Source organism: Trichomycterus rosablanca, chromosome 3 (genome assembly GCF_030014385.1).
Source record: "Trichomycterus rosablanca isolate fTriRos1 chromosome 3, fTriRos1.hap1, whole genome shotgun sequence".
NCBI classification, from domain to species: domain Eukaryota; kingdom Metazoa; phylum Chordata; class Actinopteri; order Siluriformes; family Trichomycteridae; genus Trichomycterus; species Trichomycterus rosablanca.
This window is the reverse complement of record NC_085990.1, coordinates 32,942,354-32,963,298: the sequence shown is the minus strand read 5'-3', so window position 1 is coordinate 32,963,298 and position 20,945 is coordinate 32,942,354. Positions and strand designations below refer to the sequence as shown.

Genomic DNA, 20,945 nt, shown 5'->3' with positions numbered 1-20,945 from the left:
TTTAGTCCATCACCTTTACCTTCAGCTTCCTCAGCAAGGCAGTTGTCATCTTGGAGGTTGTGTTTGGGGTCGTTATCCTGTTGGAAAACTGCCATGAGGCCCAGTTTTCGAAGGGAGGGGATCATGCTCTGTTTCAGAATGTCACAGTACATGTTGGAATTCATGTTTCCCTCAATGAACTGCAGCTCCCCAGTGCCAGCAACACTCATGCAGCCCAAGACCATGATGCTACCACCACCATGCTTGACTGTAGGCAAGACACAGTTGTCTTGGTACTTCTCACCAGGGCGCCGCCACACATGCTGGACACCATCTGAGCCAAACAAGTTTATCTTGGTCTCGTCAGACCACAGGGCATTCCAGTAATCCATGTTCTTGGACTGCTTGTCTTCAGCAAATTGTTTGCTGGCTTTCTTGTGCGTCAGCTTCCTTCTGGGATGACGACCATGCAGACCGAGTTGATGCAGTGTGCGGCGTATGGTCTGAGCACTGACAGGCTGACCTCCCACGTCTTCAACCTCTGCAGCAATGCTGGCAGCACTCATGTGTCTATTTTTTAAAGCCAACCTCTGGATATGACGCCGAACACGTGGACTCAACTTCTTTGGTCGACCCTGGCGAAGCCTGTTCCGAGTGGAACCTGTCCTGGAAAACCGCTGTATGACCTTGGCCACCATGCTGTAGCTCAGTTTCAGGGTGTTAGCAATCCTCTTATAGCCCAGGCCATCTTTTTGGAGAGCAACAATTCTATTTCTCACATCCTCAGAGAGTTCTTTGCCATGAGGTGCCATGTTGAATATCCAGTGGCCAGTATGAGAGAATTGTACCCAAAACACCAAATTTAACAGCCCTGCTCCCCATTTACACCTGGGACCTTGACACATGACACCAGGGAGGGACAACGACACATTTGGGCACAATTTGGACATGTTCACTGTGGGGTGTACTCACTTATGTTGCCAGCTATTTAGACATTAATGGCTGTGTGTTGAGTTATTTTCAGAAGACAGTAAATCTGCACTGCTATACAAGCTGTACACTGACTACTCTAAATTATATCCAAGTTTCATGTCTATAGTGTTGTCCCATGAAAAGATATAATGAAATATTTGCAGAAATGTGAGGGGTGTACTCACTTTTGTGATACACTGTATACCTTTCTACCCTGTTTGTGTGTAGGCATCTACACAGACATGATTGGCTAGGTTCAAGGAGGAAGGATGGTTAAAGCCCTGCAATAGAATGGAGCCCTGTCCAGGCTATTCGTGCCGTGCACATAAATAAGTAATTGATGAATGGATTGATAGTAAATTTTAGTTTATATTTAAATACAAAGTTAGTACAAAAGTACATTTAAGTACAAAAACAGTGTATAAATATGAGGTTCCAAATCAAAAGAGACATACAGCTACATACAACACATGCTGGCCATGCCATGCCATGCCATAAATTATATATACATATATTATACATACATACATACATATACTGTATACTGTGTATATATATATATATATATATATATATATATATATATATATATATATATATATATATATATATATATATATATACAGTGTATCACAAAAGTGAGTACACCCCTCACATTTCTGCAGATATTTAAGTATATCTTTTCATGGGACAACACTGACAAAATGACACTTTGACACAATGAAAAGTAGTCTTTGTGCAGCTTATATAACAGTGTAAATTTATTCTTCCCTCAAAATAACTCAATATACAGCCATTAATGTCTAAACCACTGGCAACAAAAGTGAGTACACCCCTTAGTGAAAGTTCCTGAAGTGTCAATATTTTGTGTGGCCACCATTATTTCCCAGAACTGCCTTAACTCTCCTGGGCATGGAGTTTACCAGAGCTTCACAGGTTGCCACTGGAATGCTTTTTCACTCCTCCATGACGACATCACGGAGCTGGCGGATATTCGAGACTTTGCGCTCCTCCACCTTCCGCTTGAGGATGCCCCAAAGATGTTCTATTGGGTTTAGGTCTGGAGACATGCTTGGCCAGTCCATCACCTTTACCCTCAGCCTCTTCAATAAAGCAGTGGTCGTCTTAGAGGTGTGTTTGGGGTCATTATCATGCTGGAACACTGCCCTGCGACCCAGTTTCCGGAGGGAGGGGATCATGCTCTGCTTCAGTATTTCACAGTACATATTGGAGTTGGTGTCCCTCAATGAAATGTAACTCCCCAACACCTGCTGCACTCATGCAGCCCCAGACCATGGCATTCCCACCACCATGCTTGACTGTAGGCATGACACACTTATCTTTGTACTCCTCACCTGATTGCCGCCACACATGCTTGAGACCATCTGAACCAAACAAATTAATCTTGGTCTCATCAGACCATAGGACATGGTTCCAGTAATCCATGTCCTTTGTTGACATGTCTTCAGCAAACTGTTTGCGGGCTTTCTTGTGTAGAGACTTCAGAAGAGGCTTCCTTCTGGGGTGACAGCCATGCAGACCGATTTGATGTAGTGTGCGGCGTATGGTCTGAGCACTGACAGGCTGACCCCCCACCTTTTCAATCTCTGCAGCAATGCTGACAGCACTCCTGCGCCTAGCTTTCAAAGACAGCAGTTGGATGTGACGCTGAGCACGTGCACTCAGCTTCTTTGGACGACCAACGCAAGGTCTGTTCTGAGTGGAACCTGCTCTTTTAAAACGCTGGATGATCTTGGCCACTGTGCTGCAGCTCAGTTTCAGGGTGTTGGCAATCTTCTTGTAGCCTTGGCCATCTTCATGTAGCGCAACAATTCGTCTTTTAAGATCCTCAGAGAGTTCTTTGCCATGAGGTGCCATGTTGGAACTTTCAGTGACCAGTATGAGAGAGTGTGAGAGCTGTACTACTAAATTGAACACAACTGCTCCCTATGCACACCTGAGACCTAGTAACACTAACAAATCACATGACATTTTGGAGGGAAAATGACAAGCAGTGCTCAATTTGGACATTTAGGGGTGCAGTCTCTTAGGGGTGTACTCACTTTTGTTGCTGGTGGTTTAGACATTAATGGCTGTATATTGAGTTATTTTGAGGGAAGAATAAATTTACACTGTTATATAAGCTGCACACAGACTACTTTTCATTGTGTCAAAGTGTCATTTTGTCAGTGTTGTCCCATGAAAAGATATACTTAAATATCTGCAGAAATGTGAGGGGTGTACTCATTTTTGTGATACACTGTAATACAATTTATATTAGTGATTTACCAATTGAATAAGCATTAACAAGGATGATAAACAGATAAGCTTTTGGTCCATTTTGCAAAGACCTTCTGTATAGCAGATGTGAGATCAGAACTGCACAAGTAAGACAAGGTTTAGAAAAGAAATTGTGCTGTGGTTATGCACTCCTAAAACAATTTCAACATTTATACCTGATACAGACTCAGTTCTTTAAATAAAAATATAAAAACACCGTGTGGTACCACAATGGTTTTAGAATTCAAACAAGTACCACTTATTTAGAATAATTTACATTTTAGACTGTAAAGTAACCCAGAGTGAAACTGAAGCGCAGCATCATTGTAATCCAATTGTGTCTCTTATAAATGTGCTTACTTTAGAGAGCTTTATACAAAATGACTAGTGTAATTAGTTAATGTGGAATGTTTAGTGCACATCTATCATCTACATTAATCTACATTAAGCTACAAATTCAGCTGCACTTATTACTAACAGATGTGTAAAATCAATTGCACAGGCGTCTAGGTGGCGCTGCAGGAAATCTGCTAGCACAACAGTGCCAAGATTCTGAGCTCCCGGGTCCGAATCTCGGCTCTACTACTGGTCGGCTGGGCGCCCTCTTGCTGCAGCAGACAAAATTGGCTTCCAGTCTGATGGGTGGAAAAGACCAGACTAAGGAGTGGGGTTATCAATGCTGTGTAAGAACCTTGGTTGGAGGAGTGCAGAGATCAGGGCGTGACTATCTGTACGCAAAGCTGGCCTCATGAGCAAACCCACCGAAGTATGGGTGATCACTTGACTTGACTGGAAGCTGTTTTAACTGCAAGAAGGAATTTTGAAATAAAAAGTCCAACAAACATGTCCCGGTGTCCACATAATTTTGGCCATACAATTTGGTGTACAATCTGCTTTTCTTAAGAATTGCATTGTGCAATACTGATTCATTATTTACTTTGCAGCAAACCTGGCACACACTCCCACACACATTCACACTAAAGAATAAACCTCACTTCCTATGTTGTCCCATCCATCACACTTTTGTTTCTTATTAGTCACATCAATGACATCAAAGGGACGAATGCATGCTGACGTTAGGAAGATCTATTGAATCTTGGATCAGCCAAACTGAGCGAGGTCAGACTGGAAGGTCTTTTCTCCATCACTGGCTGGATTTCTTAGCAGACCTCTGCTTGTACCGCATCCAGAGAGCTGGTCCAGCTCAATAGTAATAAACCCATAATTTACTAGCCACACTGATTGATAGTGCTCTCCAGACACCATCGATCAGGTCTTTTCTTCTGTGGGACGGCCTTGTGTAGCGGCCATGCCGTTTCCTTCCTCACGTCAACTTGCATAAACATCATACGGCTACAAGCTTCATCTGTATGCACACGGCAGCCTGTGCAGCCTCTTTATAACAGTGACATTTAAAAGTTTCTCCTTGTTCTCTGAAGTTGTGTTGCATTTCAGTTTGTGTAAAAAAAAAAGAGTCAAGGTTCTCTTTTGGGTCTGTCAGTCATCCAGGACACGCTTTCTGCTCTGGATTTCCCAATACCCATCTCACTACTTCTGTCCTGTCAGCTGCTCCCATGTTCCCGACTCTTCAACAAAAGACAGGTTAGACTTAAAAAGGACAAAAAACACTTTTCAGGAGCAGAGGAAACTTTTCAAGCAGGTGCTTTGGCAGAGTGCCTTACTTCAGGGTTCAATTCACATAAGTCTATCAATTTTAGACTCTTTCATGTGCTCAAGAAAGAGAAACGCTTCGAATTACAATTTTCACTTAAGAAGCAGTTCTTGCAGAGAGACCTCTCGATATGCTGAGTGGTATGGAACAATGGGACCAATATCTCTATTTAAGTCGAATGAATAAGCCAAATAATCCGAACGTAACTAAGAAAAACAAATTCCTCATGCATAATGCATATCAGATATGTGTGCTGCTGTTTGAAGTAAATGCAGACTGAGAAAGCGAGAGATAATGATGGGTGACAGTGAGGGAAGTAATACGCTGACAAGTTCAGTGCAGTATTAACAGTGAAAAGTCACCATTCAGAAAACGCTGCTTTGTCTATAATTAATTCAAATCAATTGCTTATATTTTGCAATAAGTAGTGGACAAGTTGCCAGTCTTTCCCTGCTAGAAATGCTAGTTTGATATTATATTAGATGTGCCACATTTTATAGACATCTGTATCTAGAAACTTGGCCATGAGAGTGTTGGACACCCCATGCCACAACCACAAAAGGCTGTCCTCAAGATTTTGGCATGTGTCTGTTGTCTGTGCAAGAGTTCTTGTTAGGACAGGCACTAATGTTGGACAAGAAGGCCTGGCTCACAATTGACAATCCAAATAGTTCTGAAAAAATGTGCATCATACGGGGGATCTTCAAGTTTCCACACTTTTACATTTTGGTTGTAAACGGTGAGGGTGGGAGGAGTAGTAATTGGTCGTGTCTGAGTGACTGAGAGAGAGATTATAGTCCAGATTTAGCACCATCTGATTTCCACCTTTTTGGGACGCTCAAAGAAGCTTTAAGGGGAAGAAGATTTTCATGTGATTATGATGTGAAAGCAGTGGTGCATCAGTGGCCATGCTCAACCAAAAACATTTTTTACTGATGCCATTAAACAGTTGGTATGACGCTGGAAAAAATGCATCGGAAGGTGACTATGTAGAAAAGTGATGTAATTGGTTTTTGAAATTCTTAATCAATAAAGTTTAAAAAAGTGCGGAAACTATATAATTACTATAATTATACCCTTACATAATATATTTTATCCTCCTCATGCCACTGAAGCTCCTTTCAGCCAAACAGTTGCTGAAAATGAAACATTGTGAGTCAAAAAATTGAAAAGTTATGTAAGAACTGTTCTTATAGATTTTTGAACTATATCACTATAAATGTAAAAAGCAAAACTTAAGACAATAATTTTTTTATGAGCCCATCTTAGTGTTGACTTGGCTTTATTCACTTGATCTTTCTTGCTTGGTAAGTTGTTTGTTAAATACTTCAAACACAACACCACAAGCAAAACAGGTTGTAGAAAGGTCACATAGCTACGAAGCTTCAGAAAAGCAGTGCAGCATTTTGGGGTTGTTTGGAGTTCGAGGCTGTGAGATGGCTGCACAAATATCTAATGGTGCAGTTGTCTAAACGACGACAACCTGTTGGTACAACCCTGAAAGAGCACTTCAGTGAAGGAAAGGGCAAGAAAATGAATAGTGACTCTACTCATCCACCTCCACCTGAATGTGTGTCACATAAATATCTGAAAAGATATGGTACTTATGCCTCTGATAATTTTAACTCCAAGCTAATGAGACACCCACACAAAGTATAAAAAACTGGTACTAATACCTAGCAAGTCATTTCACCCACGATTCAACAATAACGATTACAGCTTTACCATTAATTTCCTGCCAAAGTTTCATGTAACTGGGTGCATATAAATTGTACCATGCTGTATGTCAAATTATTGCATTACCGATCATGGTGTTAATATTCTGTCATGTTGTGTAAGTTACAGTTTGCAACTAAACGGCCTTTAGTAACAGCAGTTTGGATCTCTGGCTAGGTAACTTAGTCATGTTTGCAATTTTAGTATTAGCATCTGTGTTTACTTCATTAAATTTATATTGATTTATTCAACAGTAGCAAAATATGAAACTATTTCTCGATAAGATTTTAGGCAGTAGGACTGTCAATAGCTGAAGCATATATAGCAGCCCAATAAACACTATCCAAATGTTTTTAAATATTTCATAATAAGCAGTTTTGTGTAGTAAGCTTTAGCACACTGTTAACATGTAATTTGTCATTGTCTAATAATTATTTCCATGTCAGATGTAATTAGCTCATATGTTTTGAGCTTAGACAGTGCTATGAACCTGAAGATAGCATTTAATGCATCACTGATTTAGTTTTCTGTCTGACTTACTTGTCTAAGTCCGGGTTTTGCATGGAAGAATAAAACTTTCTCACTGTTATCAAATGTGACCCCCATAGATTGTGCTCGAAAACACTTCATATAATCAAAACAAACCCTTCAAGATGTTTTAACCTATTTTACAATGTTCTATGGCACATACACCGATCAGGCATAACATTATGACCACCTCCTTGTTTCTACACACACTGTCCATTTTAAAACTCCAGCAGGGCTGCTGTGTTTGATCCACTCATACCAGCACAACACACATAGCTGATAAAATGGACAGTGAGTGTAGAAACAATGAGGTGGTTTTAATGTTATGGCTGATCGGTGTATGTTTTAAACAGCCTAAAATTATTCAGCCTAATCTTTTAGTGCAAAACTATGGAAGACTAACTTCAGTGTCCTGGAATGGTATTGGAAACAAGCTAGATCTAGATCTTAATCACTGTAATTAGACACATAGCACAGAACATTAATTTGTCCTACAATTTACTGTAGCACTTTCTGTTTCTTATCTACAGGCTTAATTGGCTTACCCTCTAGTTGTAACCTGTTCTTAATACAACAATAATTGAGAACACTTATTACAATCTAAAAGCCTGCTAGAAGTTCTTAAATGCAAAGATTAAGGTATTTGGCAGGACATTGCTCCACATTTGTAAATGTTTAAAGATACCCCAAATATTAAATATTTATACATACAAATAAAAGACACCTATTGATTTTATGACAGCATTTAGTCTTTTTGTGTAGGAGTCTTTCAGCATGACACATCTTGACTTGCCAAAGTTTGCCTGCTTTGTCCTTGCAAAACTGCTCCAAATCTGCAGGTTCACCTCTGGTGAACAGAACTCTTCGGGTCACCCTTCAGTTGGGCCATTACAATACTTTGATCATCTTCTGCTGAAACCATTCTTTTGTTGATGCAGCAGTATGCTTTTGGTCATTGTCATGGTGAATGGTGAAATTCCTCCTCATCTTCTGGTTTTTAGCAGAGGCCTGAAGGTTTTGTGCTAAAATTAACCAATGTTTGGAATTATTCATAATTCCCTTCACACTAAAATCCCAGTTCCAGCTGGGGAAAAAAACAGCCCAAAAGCATAATGCTGCCATCACCATGCTTCACTGTGGGTACTGTGTTCTTTAGGTAATGTGCAGTGTTGTTTGTGCACCAAACATTCTTTTTGGAATTATGGCCAAAAACATTTAACCTTAGTCTCAACAGACCATAACACATTTTTTCACATGCATTTGACATACTTGATGTAGGTTTTTGCAAAGTACTCAGGCTTGGATGTTTGTAAGACAAGGCTTCGGTCTTGCCACCTTACCCCACAGACCAGGCATATAAAGAATATGGGAGATTGTTGTCACATGCAGTACACAAGCAGTGCTTTGCTATGAACTTCATGGTAAACTTCTAGACCAGTTTGGTTTCTTGTCTTTTCATCAATTTCGGAGGGATTTCCAGTTCTTGGTAATGTCACTGTAACGCCACAGTCTTGACTGTGTTCCATACTACATGTAATGTCTTAAAAAAATTTGTACCCTTCTTCTCATTGATCCCTATCAACACTGGGATCTCTTTGCTACTTTGTAAGCTCTTTGTGGATCATGTTTTCTGATGTAAGATGCAACTAAGTAAATGTCAGGAAAATCCTGCTAGAACAGCTGAACTTTATATGGGATTAATCAGTCACTTTAATTGATTGGTTCATTCTGAACACATCCACATCCCCAAATATCTATGCACACTTATGCAACCACATTATTTTATTTTTATTTTTCCCCTCCAAACAATCTTTTTTTTTTTTTACTATTTTTAATTAACATATAGTATATTAAAATATTTAAAAAAAATGTTTTTAATTTAAATTATTTATTATATTTTATAGACAGATGGACAAAAAGACACTGCAAACAGAATGTGGCAGCTTTTTTCAGGATTAAGAGCCTTAATCACAGACCCAACAGTGGCAACTCGCCAGTGCTGGGGCTTAAACCAATGACCTTCTAATCACTGCTCCGATACCTTAACCCCTGAGCTAACACTGCCCTAAGCACTGTATGTATAATCATTTGTTTTAATGCCAGTAACCATGCTAATGCCATCCTGCTGTTCTTAGAGCTGATTGGCCTTTTTCATCCTAAGACAAGACACATCAATTAAAAGAACACCTTTGCAGAAAAACTAATACCAGATACAGTTCGTTTATAGAGGTGTATCCATTTGGAGTTCACAGTAAATAGAATGAGTTCCTCCCTAATAAATGTAATATTCATAATAATTCATGCAATGTTCATAAATGGCAAGAAAACACGCGTATACACAATAAACAATAGTGTACTACACAGTAAAAAAAAATAATTTCATGAAATGTATCATTCGTCATTAACACACACACACATATTCACACATACACACATGATATGCTCTTATTTATGTCAATCTTTCACTTTAATCAGTCCAGTTCTGCTGTGTTCTCTTCTCCTAATCAGCAGGGGTTCTCTACAGAGAACAAAACAACTACACAACCATCTAAAGGACAGATAAGAAGTGTCCTTGTATCTGGGTTGTTCTCGAGGGGACAGGTAACCTTGCTTTGAAACAGGGGCAATGATGTGTGTGTGTGTGTGTGTAACCAGCATGAGGTCTACTCCTCGTAAAAAGCTGGCAGCATAAAGGTCTAGTCATATCCAAACCACTAATAAACAGATCCCCACCAATATGTCCTCTTGTCCTTAGTAGCTAGTTGGTTTGATACGCAACATTATCAGCATGAGAATTAAAATAAATAAATAAATAAATAAAAGTAAAAACAAAAACAATTATAATAAAAAAAAAAACACAGTTTTTGGCACAGGCTGTGTCCGTTTTCATTATGATACCATGCAGGTTAAATTAGACCTGCAGCAAGGTGCAAAACTACCAGCAAAATATTTGTAATATCAGTGTTTTGGGTCATGGTTTCACCAAGAAACATGGGGCACAAGGCAGTAACTTCTTGGACAAAGTGCCTACAATAGAGCTTTGGTCAGCCCCCTTCTCCCGTAGACATTGCCACAGTCATGGGTAGAAACATGGCCCGCCAATGGCACAGCTGAGATTTGAACCTGAAATGTTGTCATGTCCTAATTGCCCATTTTAGTTTTTATTGTGATAAATACACAAGCACCACTTAAAATATGTAAAACATGAGCACACTCAGTGGAAAAATGAGAACGACAGAGGTAAAAGAAAAGGAAAATGAAAAGTAACAGTTGATGTTACAGAGAAAGCCAACCATTATTGGTCCAAATCAGCACAAGCATTTTAAGAAGCCGAATTGCTTTCGATCTTTTGCCTCCACATCCCTGCTATGATCTGATAAGAACTGTTCAGTTTCATGCAATCTATCCACATATTTTGCAGGAGTCTCAATGTCAGTCAGTCACTGTGAGGCATCACAAACACAATTCTGTTCCAAACTAGCACACAGCTTCAGATGCCACTTCTGATCATGGATTTGTGTCAGTAGCCCAGCGCTTAAAGTGATGTCTCACATTTGATTAGGACTAAGCAATTTGTTAGCTATTTTAGTGTCAGACATTGGTATGATAAATTACACCACAACCTGCTTTGCAAAAGTAATGTGGGTAATGTCAGTAGAGTTCATGCTAACTAGTAATATACTGATGCTTAAAAACTTCGTATATCGATATCGTATATCATGATGAACTTCATTATGTTCAGCATCATATTGTGTTAGTTTTACAACCCCAAACTAACTAATTAACTAACTAGCCAACTTACTAACTAACTAAAATTAATTTTAACTAAATAAATAAATTGTACCACAGTTGCTAATTCCTCTGGTGGGGCAGTGGTAACTCAGTGGGTAAGGTACCAGACTAGTAATCAGAAGGCTGCTGATTCACGCTCCACCACTGGCAAAGTGTCACTGTTGGGCCCCTGAGCAAGGCCCTTAACACTTAATTCCTTAAAAATCCACAAATGTAAAAGTAAATATGCAAATGATATGGACAATTTTAATCAAATCCCCCCTACCCAAAATATGGAACTTGCTTGAAGTGTGATGCTGTTTGCCACTACAGTTCATGATCACAACAGAAAGCATATCATTTATTACACATGCTAGATGTTATACACTTTTCAGGCTAAAATACCTGAAATCAATAATTAGGAAAGATGTCCACATAATTTTGACTGTAGGTCGTATCTAATACTGCTGCACTTACATTGTTCCTCATGCTCACCATCCGGGCCACTATGAGTTGTATCATGCCTCTTTTGTTGCTCTCTACACTCATAGACATGCGTAGAGTCTCCATAGACTCCTGGTTTGTCTTCCCTACCAGCGATTCGCCATTCACAGCTAACAACTGGTCATTCACTCTCAAGCGCCCATCCTGAAAACCCAGAAACAACATTTAAATGATTCATCAATCAGTCCAGCAAGACATACCTTAGTGCCAGGCTTAGTGCCTGAGCTTTGCATCCTTAGTTTTGTATTTAAGCTACATGGTTAAAAAGACTGGGGACAGTGGTAGTCTAGTGGGTAGAGCTTTTGGCGATCAATTAAAAAGTTGACAGTTTGAATCCCAGCTCTGCCATGCAGCCACTGTTGGGCCCCTGAGCAAGGCCCTTAACCCTCTCTGCCCCAGGGGTGTCGTACAATGGCTAACACTGCACACTCTGACCCCATCTTCCAAATACAAGCTCGGATATGCAAGATAAGAAAAAATGTCGTTGTACTGTACACCTGTATATGTATATATGACAAATAAAGGCGTTCTATTATATTCTATAAAATAGGTGACATTTAGGTTATCTAAAATGTTTTTGGGTCAGTACATTCCCATACACAACAAATCGCGACCATAAATAAATATACAAAAGCTTAACTAGTAACATGTCATGGCCCCTAGACCCCAGGCTCCCAAAATTCAAGAAAGATGTGCATATATGTTTATACAATATACTATTAATACTAATAATGGGATTGCATAGTTTAATTTTATTTGCCTAAATAACATACAGTAAAATTTAGGCACAAATATATCAAATATTCTTCTATAAATTCTTAAAAACACTAACTGTCCAGCACACTAAAGAAGCAAATGACAGTCAGAATAAGTGAAACATTTTGCCTTTAGCTTTATTATAAAGACATAACATCCACTAATGAAAAAAAGCAGTTCTGCTGATACTTTAAACTTTTCCTTACCTTGCAGGCAGCTCCTCCATTGATAATAGATTTGACAAAGATGCCCAGGTCAGCATGGTTCTCTTTGGAACGGTTGCCCTTGACACTGACCCCTAAACCTGCCGAACCAGAATCATTTAGGGGGATATCAAAAGTCAAAAACTCCCCCGTTCCATCGGGAGTCAGCACCAAGTCACCATCCTCCGCTTTCTACAGGGAGAAAAGAAAGAATAAAGACATTTTTTAACCTAATAACCCACTTGAAAAACATATTACACAGAAGTACACTTTTATAACTCCCATGAGCACATTAGGCAGTCTAGAATAGAAAAATGTTCTGACATTACAATGGTTCATATTTCTTGCAGAGTGCAGACCATCCAGTCCACTGCTATTTCATGATAAATTTATCATACTGCACATTAGGTTCTCAATGCATTTTTTTTCTTTCCGAAAACACATTTTGGAAGGTTTTACGTAAGTGACAGTACTGTCTATATTTTAACAGCTAAAGAAAATCAAAATTAGAAGAGAAATGTCCTGTTTGCACTGACTCACTGAATCAGAGGCAATATCAACAACTTGTGTATGTAGAGACAGTAAACAGCTACTATAGAGATAATGACTACAGATCAAAGGATAATGTAATAAATGTTGTCATGAGCACTGCCAGTGCTCTTACATCAAGTGTCTTAAAGCTTTAAAAATGTTAACAATAATAACAAAAATGCTAAATTCTACTGGATGCAGGAAAGAAAAGAACAACCACCACCTTCATTCAAACCTTTTTTCAGTCCTCGGTCCATAGTGCATTACCATGAATTATCCTCAGCAATAATAATTTGTCAGTGTGAGTGCAGATTTTGCTTCACGTAAGCAGTTAAACACAACACAAAAAGGTGCAATTTTAAACAAACCACACATATTGAAAGGTTTTGTAGTTGTGTACATAAATTCAAAGCAATTTTACCCTTGAACCTACCAAGTTATTTATTTAACTAAGCTAGAGCAAAGCTCCCTGTCAAGACATTTACTAGTGTTTAAGTGTTAAGGCCGATCTACTTGAGTGGATGCATGTATCTGGCTAGAGTCACAGAGAGAGGAATATGAAAATGCACTGTTTGCAGAGGAGTCAACATGTTTGCTTTCCAAAACATATGTACAAGCAAACCTTCAGTGCTGTGTAATAAGTAGGGTTTACTGTATTTAGGAGTTTGCTCAGGGACCCAACAGTAGTGGCAACTTGGTGCTGGGGTTTGAACAGCAACCTTTTAATTACTAGTTCAGTACCTTAACTGCTGAGCTACCACCACTACATTCATAACTATTGTAGTTGAGACTTAAACCACAATCTTGCTTGTCAAAAATGGTGTGGTGTGTTCAGACATTCAAAGCATCTTCTATTATTTTATTACTATATGCAATGCAAGACTTATGCTTATGTTATGTTTGCATAAGGTGACTGACTACCACACATCTTGGCAGATGCACATATTAAAAGCAGTACCAGACTCGATATTTGACACAATATTTATTTAAAGGTCACCAGTGCACAACTTGCCTGATCATATGCAAAACAATTAAAAGACATATCACCTCCCTAGTTAGGTTTCATGCTTATTTAACAACTAGAAGGCATCTAGTTGAAGGCATTATTTACCTTTTGTAATGATAATTTTTTTTTAAAAGGTAACCATATATGCATACTTCATATATACTGCCCAAGCAGTCACATTATTAGGATGCAGCATATGCCCCATCCCAGCCCACCCCCAACAATATGCTATCCACTCCTCTTTATATTTCTCTTTCATACACAGTTCATTCTAACCCATTCCGATGCCATCATGTTCCACTACAGTTGCCATGGCAACCCAGATGTCTCTTCTCAGAAAACGGCTAAACTCAGGTAGGAGACAGGTAGAGAAAAAAGGGCTACCATCCTCCCCTCCATTAGCATACCGTCCACGTCTTCCTATTTCTAAACTGACATGTATGCATATTTAGACTTTAGTGTTTAAAACTAAAAAGGTATAGCATGCTGTTCACTCAAATCAACCCAAATGCTCTTTGTTTGACTTAACTGTGAGGTTCCATTCACAACCATTATGTGAAGATTCAAAACCAAAGCTGTTACCAGGTCTACGATCAAAATTGTATGAAGTGCCATGACTGCAACTAAGTTTTCGGGGATAAATGGAAATATTTGTTTAATAGATAACAGCAATGTTGAATGTCAGGTGTTAAAATGAAAATAAACAATACATTAAACAAGACTTGCGAGGTTTCAGAGGTAAGAGTGTTCAGGGTTATGTGTATTTTGATAAAGGTGCTGCCGCAAAAGTAAGGTTTAATGAAGGTGTAAATTAACTGTAGTATTCTGTATTATGGATAACACTCATGAAGTTTTTTTTTGTTTTGTTTTTAAATGAAGAGGTATAAAATATCTTGTGAAGATTTGCGTATGATGGATGATGCGAGGATTTGTGGACAATAAAATGTGTGGACGATTTCCAGGCTAACACTTCAGTTTTGGGGAAGAAGGTGGCATTATTGTTTACACCAGGGGCCAACATCCTTTTTTGCACAGCGTGACGGTGGTATTTAGTGTGTCATCCAATAACACAAATTGTTAGCATGTTTGTTTGTTTACTAGGATTTTAACGTCATGTTTTACAATTTGGTTACATTCATGACAGGAACGGTAGTTACTCATTACACAAGGTTCATCAGTTTACAAGGCTATATCAAACACACAGAGTCTTGGACAATTTAGTGTCTCCAATTAACCTCACTTGCACGTCTTTGGACTGTGGAAGGAAACCGGAGCACCCGGAGGAAACCCACTCAGACACGGGAAAACATGCAAACTCCACACAGAAAGGACCCGGGCCGCCCTACCTGGGGATCGAACCCAGGACCTTCTTGCTGTGAGGCAACAGTGCTACCCACTTAGTCACCGTGCCACCCTGTTAGCATGTATACTATATGAACAAAAGTATTGAGACAAAGGATGAAGGTGTCAAACCAAAACAATTCATGCAAGATTCTGGATTGTTGAGTGTGGCAGAAAGGCAAGTATCATTTTAGGCTTCATATTCAAAATTGAATGATGCTTTCTGGGTCAGGGGTTAAAAGAGGAGATTTAGAAAAGGCCTACATGTTTGAGAGGTTTGAACAGATGTGCATTTATTATACAAAACCTATACCTTCCCTAACAAACAAGTTTAGATCAACCTTAATTTTTACTGTGGAAGGACTTTTCATTAATAATGAACATTGTATTTGAAATATTATTATTAATTATTATTATTATTATGTGCATTTTTTCCTAGATTATAAAAGTCTGACAGTGTGTGAGCAGGCATTAAAAGCACTCCAAGGTATTTCAATGTCACAGAACCATGATCTCCTGACTCCAATCTAAATTTGTCGTATAGGTCTTCATTAAGTCTTGCACCGGACAGCTTTTTATCATGAAATTGAAAGACCAGCCAATCGACTTTCATAAATTAAAGGAGGCTCACTTTCGCAGGCAATGTCAAAGCCTGGCAGACAGCGTTCTCTCCATTTGCACACATGCAGAGTCGCAGCACAGAATAGGGAATCCACCTGTCACACGCTATTGTGCCGTGGAGTAATGAATTCATTTATAATCAGACAGGATCAGGTGCATTCATTACAGGCCTTTGTTTCACGAACTAACTTGGATTAGGCTGCGCGTGCTGAAACAATAAAGAATAACACAAAGAAACCCAGGAGAGATAACATGCTACTGAAACCCACACAGAATGTGAAGAAAAGAACTAAATAAAGATGGAGAGAGAGAGAGGGGGAGAAAGTTGAGGTGGATAAAAACACCTTGTTTCTCTTTCACACAACCTTTAGGACTTTTCCAGCACATCCACATCTTAACCAATTAGCAGCGTTTGGCTTTTTCTTCTGCTCCCTTGCCCGATCCGGGGTAAAGACATAAAGGTCATTAGAAATGAATTTAAGTGCATAAAGGAAATCAGCCAAGGATATAATTGCAAAAAGAGCTTTGTGCATGATAAGTAATTTAACATGAATTATACTGCCCTGTTTCTTTCCTTTATCAATGGCTGATGAAAAGTGCATATAAAACACCTTGGACTGACGCAGATTTAAAGCTTACAGTTACAATTAGACCAGAGAGAGCAAAGAAAGAAAAAATGGAAAGCTTAAAGGTCACAAACCTGGCAACACTGACTAATTAGAGATGTGCTTTCAAGTGAAGTCATTTTTAGATTATTCTGATGAGCACAACCAGGTCAGGATTGTTATTATTTTATTTTATATAATTATTTATGTATTTAAACAAAGCATTTCACCATTTTAAAAGCCTAACCAGGTCTGTATGCATTTACATTTCAAACAGGAACTGCATACCACGCATATTGTGCATACCAATGCATATTGTTACTGACAATACTCGTTGCTTATTGGCTGGTCGCTATACAGTCAAGGTTAAAATGTACATAGACTTGTTTAGACATGTACATTGTCGTAGTATTTCCAAATTAGTTCCTAATGTATACACTGTCAAGTCAGGATTGCAGTGGGTCCAGTGCCAACCAGTAATACTGGGTGTGAGGTAGGAATTAACCCCAGTCAGCAAGCCAATGATTCAAAGGGTAAAACAAACACACTCACTCCCACCTAGGTTAAATTCAACTTCTGAATTTCTTTCAGAGGTAAAAGACAACACAGACACAAGAACATGCAAACCTACCTACGATCAGTGATCGGAGACAATGCCCTAACCAAAATCAGGAACAGTGGTAGCTTAGTGGTTAAGGTACTGGACTGGTAATCAGAAGGTTGCTGGTTCAGGCCCCTCCACTGTTTAATTGGCTCTTAATCTTAAAGTGCTTGCACTGTGTTTATCTCCAATTAGAAGTAAATTTAGGTGAAAAGCCAAATGCCAAATGACATGAATGGAAATGTAAGGACCTCCTGACCAATGACTCTGTTCAGCACCCATTTTACCAGCTGCACCACAGTGCTGCCCTGATCAAGTGATGAATTCAAATTTAAAATGTACACTTCATACTGTATATCAAACATGTAACTGGTTATTTGAACTGAAATTAGATTGTGGCTTAACATGTCATTTTCAAATCAGCAAATAACAATGAACAAAACAACTTTCATCATAGGTGCTCATTTACAACTGTTTTTCACAAAAAGAATACAAAAAAACGGGATCTGTACGGGATCAAAGTTATCCTGACTCTGGTATCTAAGCCTGAGCTGGGTTTTACTACAACAGGCCATGTAAATCTTTGCAAAATGGCTAATTGCTGCCACATCTGCTGATAAAAGGCACTAAATAAAACCAGGTGGCTTTAAACCGATGCATAAAACAGCTTGTCAACAACCCAGCACTGACGTCCGGAACACTACACAACAGTAGGTTTAATTACTGGAAGCACACGGCTCATGTGCCTGAACTATGATAAGCTTCTGAACTGAAGGATTCCAAACTCGGCCTGTAATAACCACTGTTAACGACACACATCTGCACATCTGCAAACCAATACAAAAATCAAAGGTGCACATCCAAAAAAAGCAGGGAGGGAAGGAAGAGTGGGGAAAGGGGGACAATTGAAGAGAATAAAAAGAAAACATTTAAAGTTGAATGTGCCCAGCATGAGAAATACTGTAATCGGTGTGGGACGTAATTTGCACCGCAGGGGAACCTAAGAATGCTTGGTGCTGAGAGGGGTTTGATTGGTGCATCAACTTGGAAAGAGTAACACTGGCCTTAACAATCAACAATCAGACAGGAAGAGGAAAACGCAGAAGATTACAGGTGAACATCACACTCACTTACTCTATTACTATATGTGTAATAAATAAGTCAAACTTTTAGTACCATTTTAAAGTGATCATTAAATCCTTTCTAGAGAGGATTCTGATTCACTCTGAAGACGAATTAAAAATAAATAAATAAATAAGAATGGTGTTTTATGCTGAAATTTCTAATACTTGAACTGGAACTGTCATAACATAGGGTGTGTTAGAAAACCTAGTGCGCTCTCTACATAAACAGCATTTTATGTCATCCTATGCATGCTCCCGAGAAGGAGGCTGTTTGAAATCCTAGATGCCTTAATATGCTCACTAGTATCTTAAAATTTCAACGGTATTTTGACTCAAGAACAAGTGAGCATCCAATGCTGCCTTAGCAGTAAAGGCAATCCCAGCATTCAGTGCGGCACAACTTTTCTCACAGAAAAATAAAAAACATGGCGGACGGTGTGGAGTTCTTTTCATACGTAAATAAATTATTATTGATTTTTAATTTGTATAAACTTGCACAAGTGGCATTTATTTGCAAATGCGGGCTTGTCAGCAAATGTAACCGTTTTCGGTAGACGAAGGGAGATGTTAGTTGACATGCTAGCGTGTTGTGCCACCCCATCCCATTGGTTTGAATGGCATGAGGCTAACTGTGTTAGCTTAGTAATCGAAAACTGATGTTATCGCTGTCTGAGTAGCACGTTCGAATAACCTGCCTTATAAGTCAATGACATTAGAATCATCTCGGCAGCTGCCTATGTAGGCAGTAAGACAGCAAGGCATACATTCATACATTCAGAGTAAAGCATTGCAAATAATGTTGGATGTGTAAAGGCTTTATGGACAGGTATTACAAGGACCTTTGATGCAAACCTTTTTGGATTAATGGACTGACTGACTGATTTTTTTTTAACTCATTTCAAAACCATGAACATTAAAATGGGTTGGAGGAATAAAACGTATTTGATATGATACATTTTGAAGTCCTGTCAGCAATGGATTATAATTAACTTTGTACACCTGTTAGCAGTGAGTGTGTTAGAAAAGGTGTGCACATACTTTTGGCCATATTGCGTATAACATTTGAGGTTCTTTCTGATATCACATCTCAACAGTGTTTCATTGTTAACTGTGAATTGTCCAGTTACTGATTTTATTAATTTAAAGGCCATTTAGCACAAACTCTTCTGACACTTGGCTGAAATCAGGGGGTAGAAGGGTTGAAAGCAAATAAGCTCTGAATCTGTTAGCAGTTTGTAAGCAAAAGTCAAGAAACATAACCTCATCATGACTACAAAACAGCAGAGCCAAAATCATAACTCTTTTATACAGCTAATTATGTAAAAGCAGCAGCATGCACAACTCTGACCTGCTCATCACGGTCATGGACGACACTCGCTCAAGTTTTTAAAGTATTAACTTTTGTCTCAGATGACAGTGTGGATGGTTCATTAGCTGTTGCTGCACACAGTATGTTGGGGTAAGGCAAAGGTTGAGGTAGAGTGGGAAAAGCCAGATTGTTGGAGCTGGCACTGAAGTAAATGAAGTGAATGGACCGAAAAGACCAACCCATTAGAGAAATAAGGGGCAAAACATATCAATCTTTGCCAAGAACATCCCCATAGTCTGCCACTATGAAAATAGTCAACCACAGACTGGTATAACAATTCAGATCAGGTGTTATACTGCATTTCGGTATACTTAGAGGTTGAAATATTACAGCCCATGACTTGGAAATGTGTAATTAAATGGTCATAAAATTCAGCTGGAATGTTATGAAAGAAGGGACTAAGCTGACAATGGCAATGTCACTTGAACGGCACTTCATAAACATGTCAAAGCTCATAAGCAGCAGCTTTCAACCGCTCATTGGAATATCCAAAGTCTAAGTCCTAATGATTTCATAACATCAGTGGTCATGAATTGCCGATACTCTCATTGTAAAAGGGACAGCATTCTAGTCCCTTATATGCAAACTTTATCTCAGTAAAAGTTGGGGCATTTTTTAAATGCATTAAAAACAAGATTATGTGATTTGTTAACAGTTTTAAATCTTTAGTGAAAGATCAAAAGTACAAAAAAGAGCTCTTAGTATTTTTTTGGCTGACCAATTTGATTGTATAGAAACAAATTGTGAAAATTTTCCGTTTCGAATGAACAAAGTCAAAAAAGTTGGGACAGGCAAAAAAATAAACAAACAAAAAATAAAATAAAATATTCAAGTGACAGCGTTTTGAAACATTTCACAATAAGTACGTGAACAAGTAATTGGGTATAAAAGAAGGATCCTCCAATGACTCGCCACTTTATGACAAACTTGAGAGAATTGACAGTTAGTTTATTTACAGATTGCATTTTTCTCAATGCAATATTGTAAATAATTAAAGTATTTCACCATCTACCATGCATGATATTGTGAACAGATTCATGAAATTTTTAGAGATCTCAGTCCATGTAGAGCAAAGTCAGAAACCTTTTGTTGAATGTGCATGATCTTCGAGCCCTCAGACAGTACTGCTACAGAACCACCATGCTACAATGATAATAATAGCCACACAGGCTTGGGAGTACTTTGGAAACCACTGCATCTAGAAATGCAAACTATTACAGAAAGGGAAAGCCATGAATCAACTCTATGCAGACACTTTTTTGTGCCCAAGCTCATGTCGAGTGGACTGAAAAACAGTGAAAACAACTGCTTTGTTATTTCAGCAACTTAATGCCAGGCCTCATTCTGCATGCACATAAACAATGTG

General features: G+C 38.7%; 1 protein-coding gene across 1 annotated transcript in view; it reads right to left on the bottom strand.

Annotated features, from left to right (window-relative positions):
• The window catches only part of pard3aa (par-3 family cell polarity regulator alpha, a), a 537,783-nt gene that overhangs the window by 196,062 nt on the left and 320,776 nt on the right, over positions 1 to 20,945 (bottom strand). Inside the window, exons 12-13 of the mRNA XM_062991183.1 lie at positions 12,385 to 12,573; positions 11,396 to 11,566 (exon numbers count right to left, since the gene is read on the bottom strand). Coding sequence (XP_062847253.1) covers positions 11,396 to 11,566; positions 12,385 to 12,573 — 360 coding nt within the window. The remainder of the gene's footprint in view (positions 1 to 11,395; positions 11,567 to 12,384; positions 12,574 to 20,945) is intronic.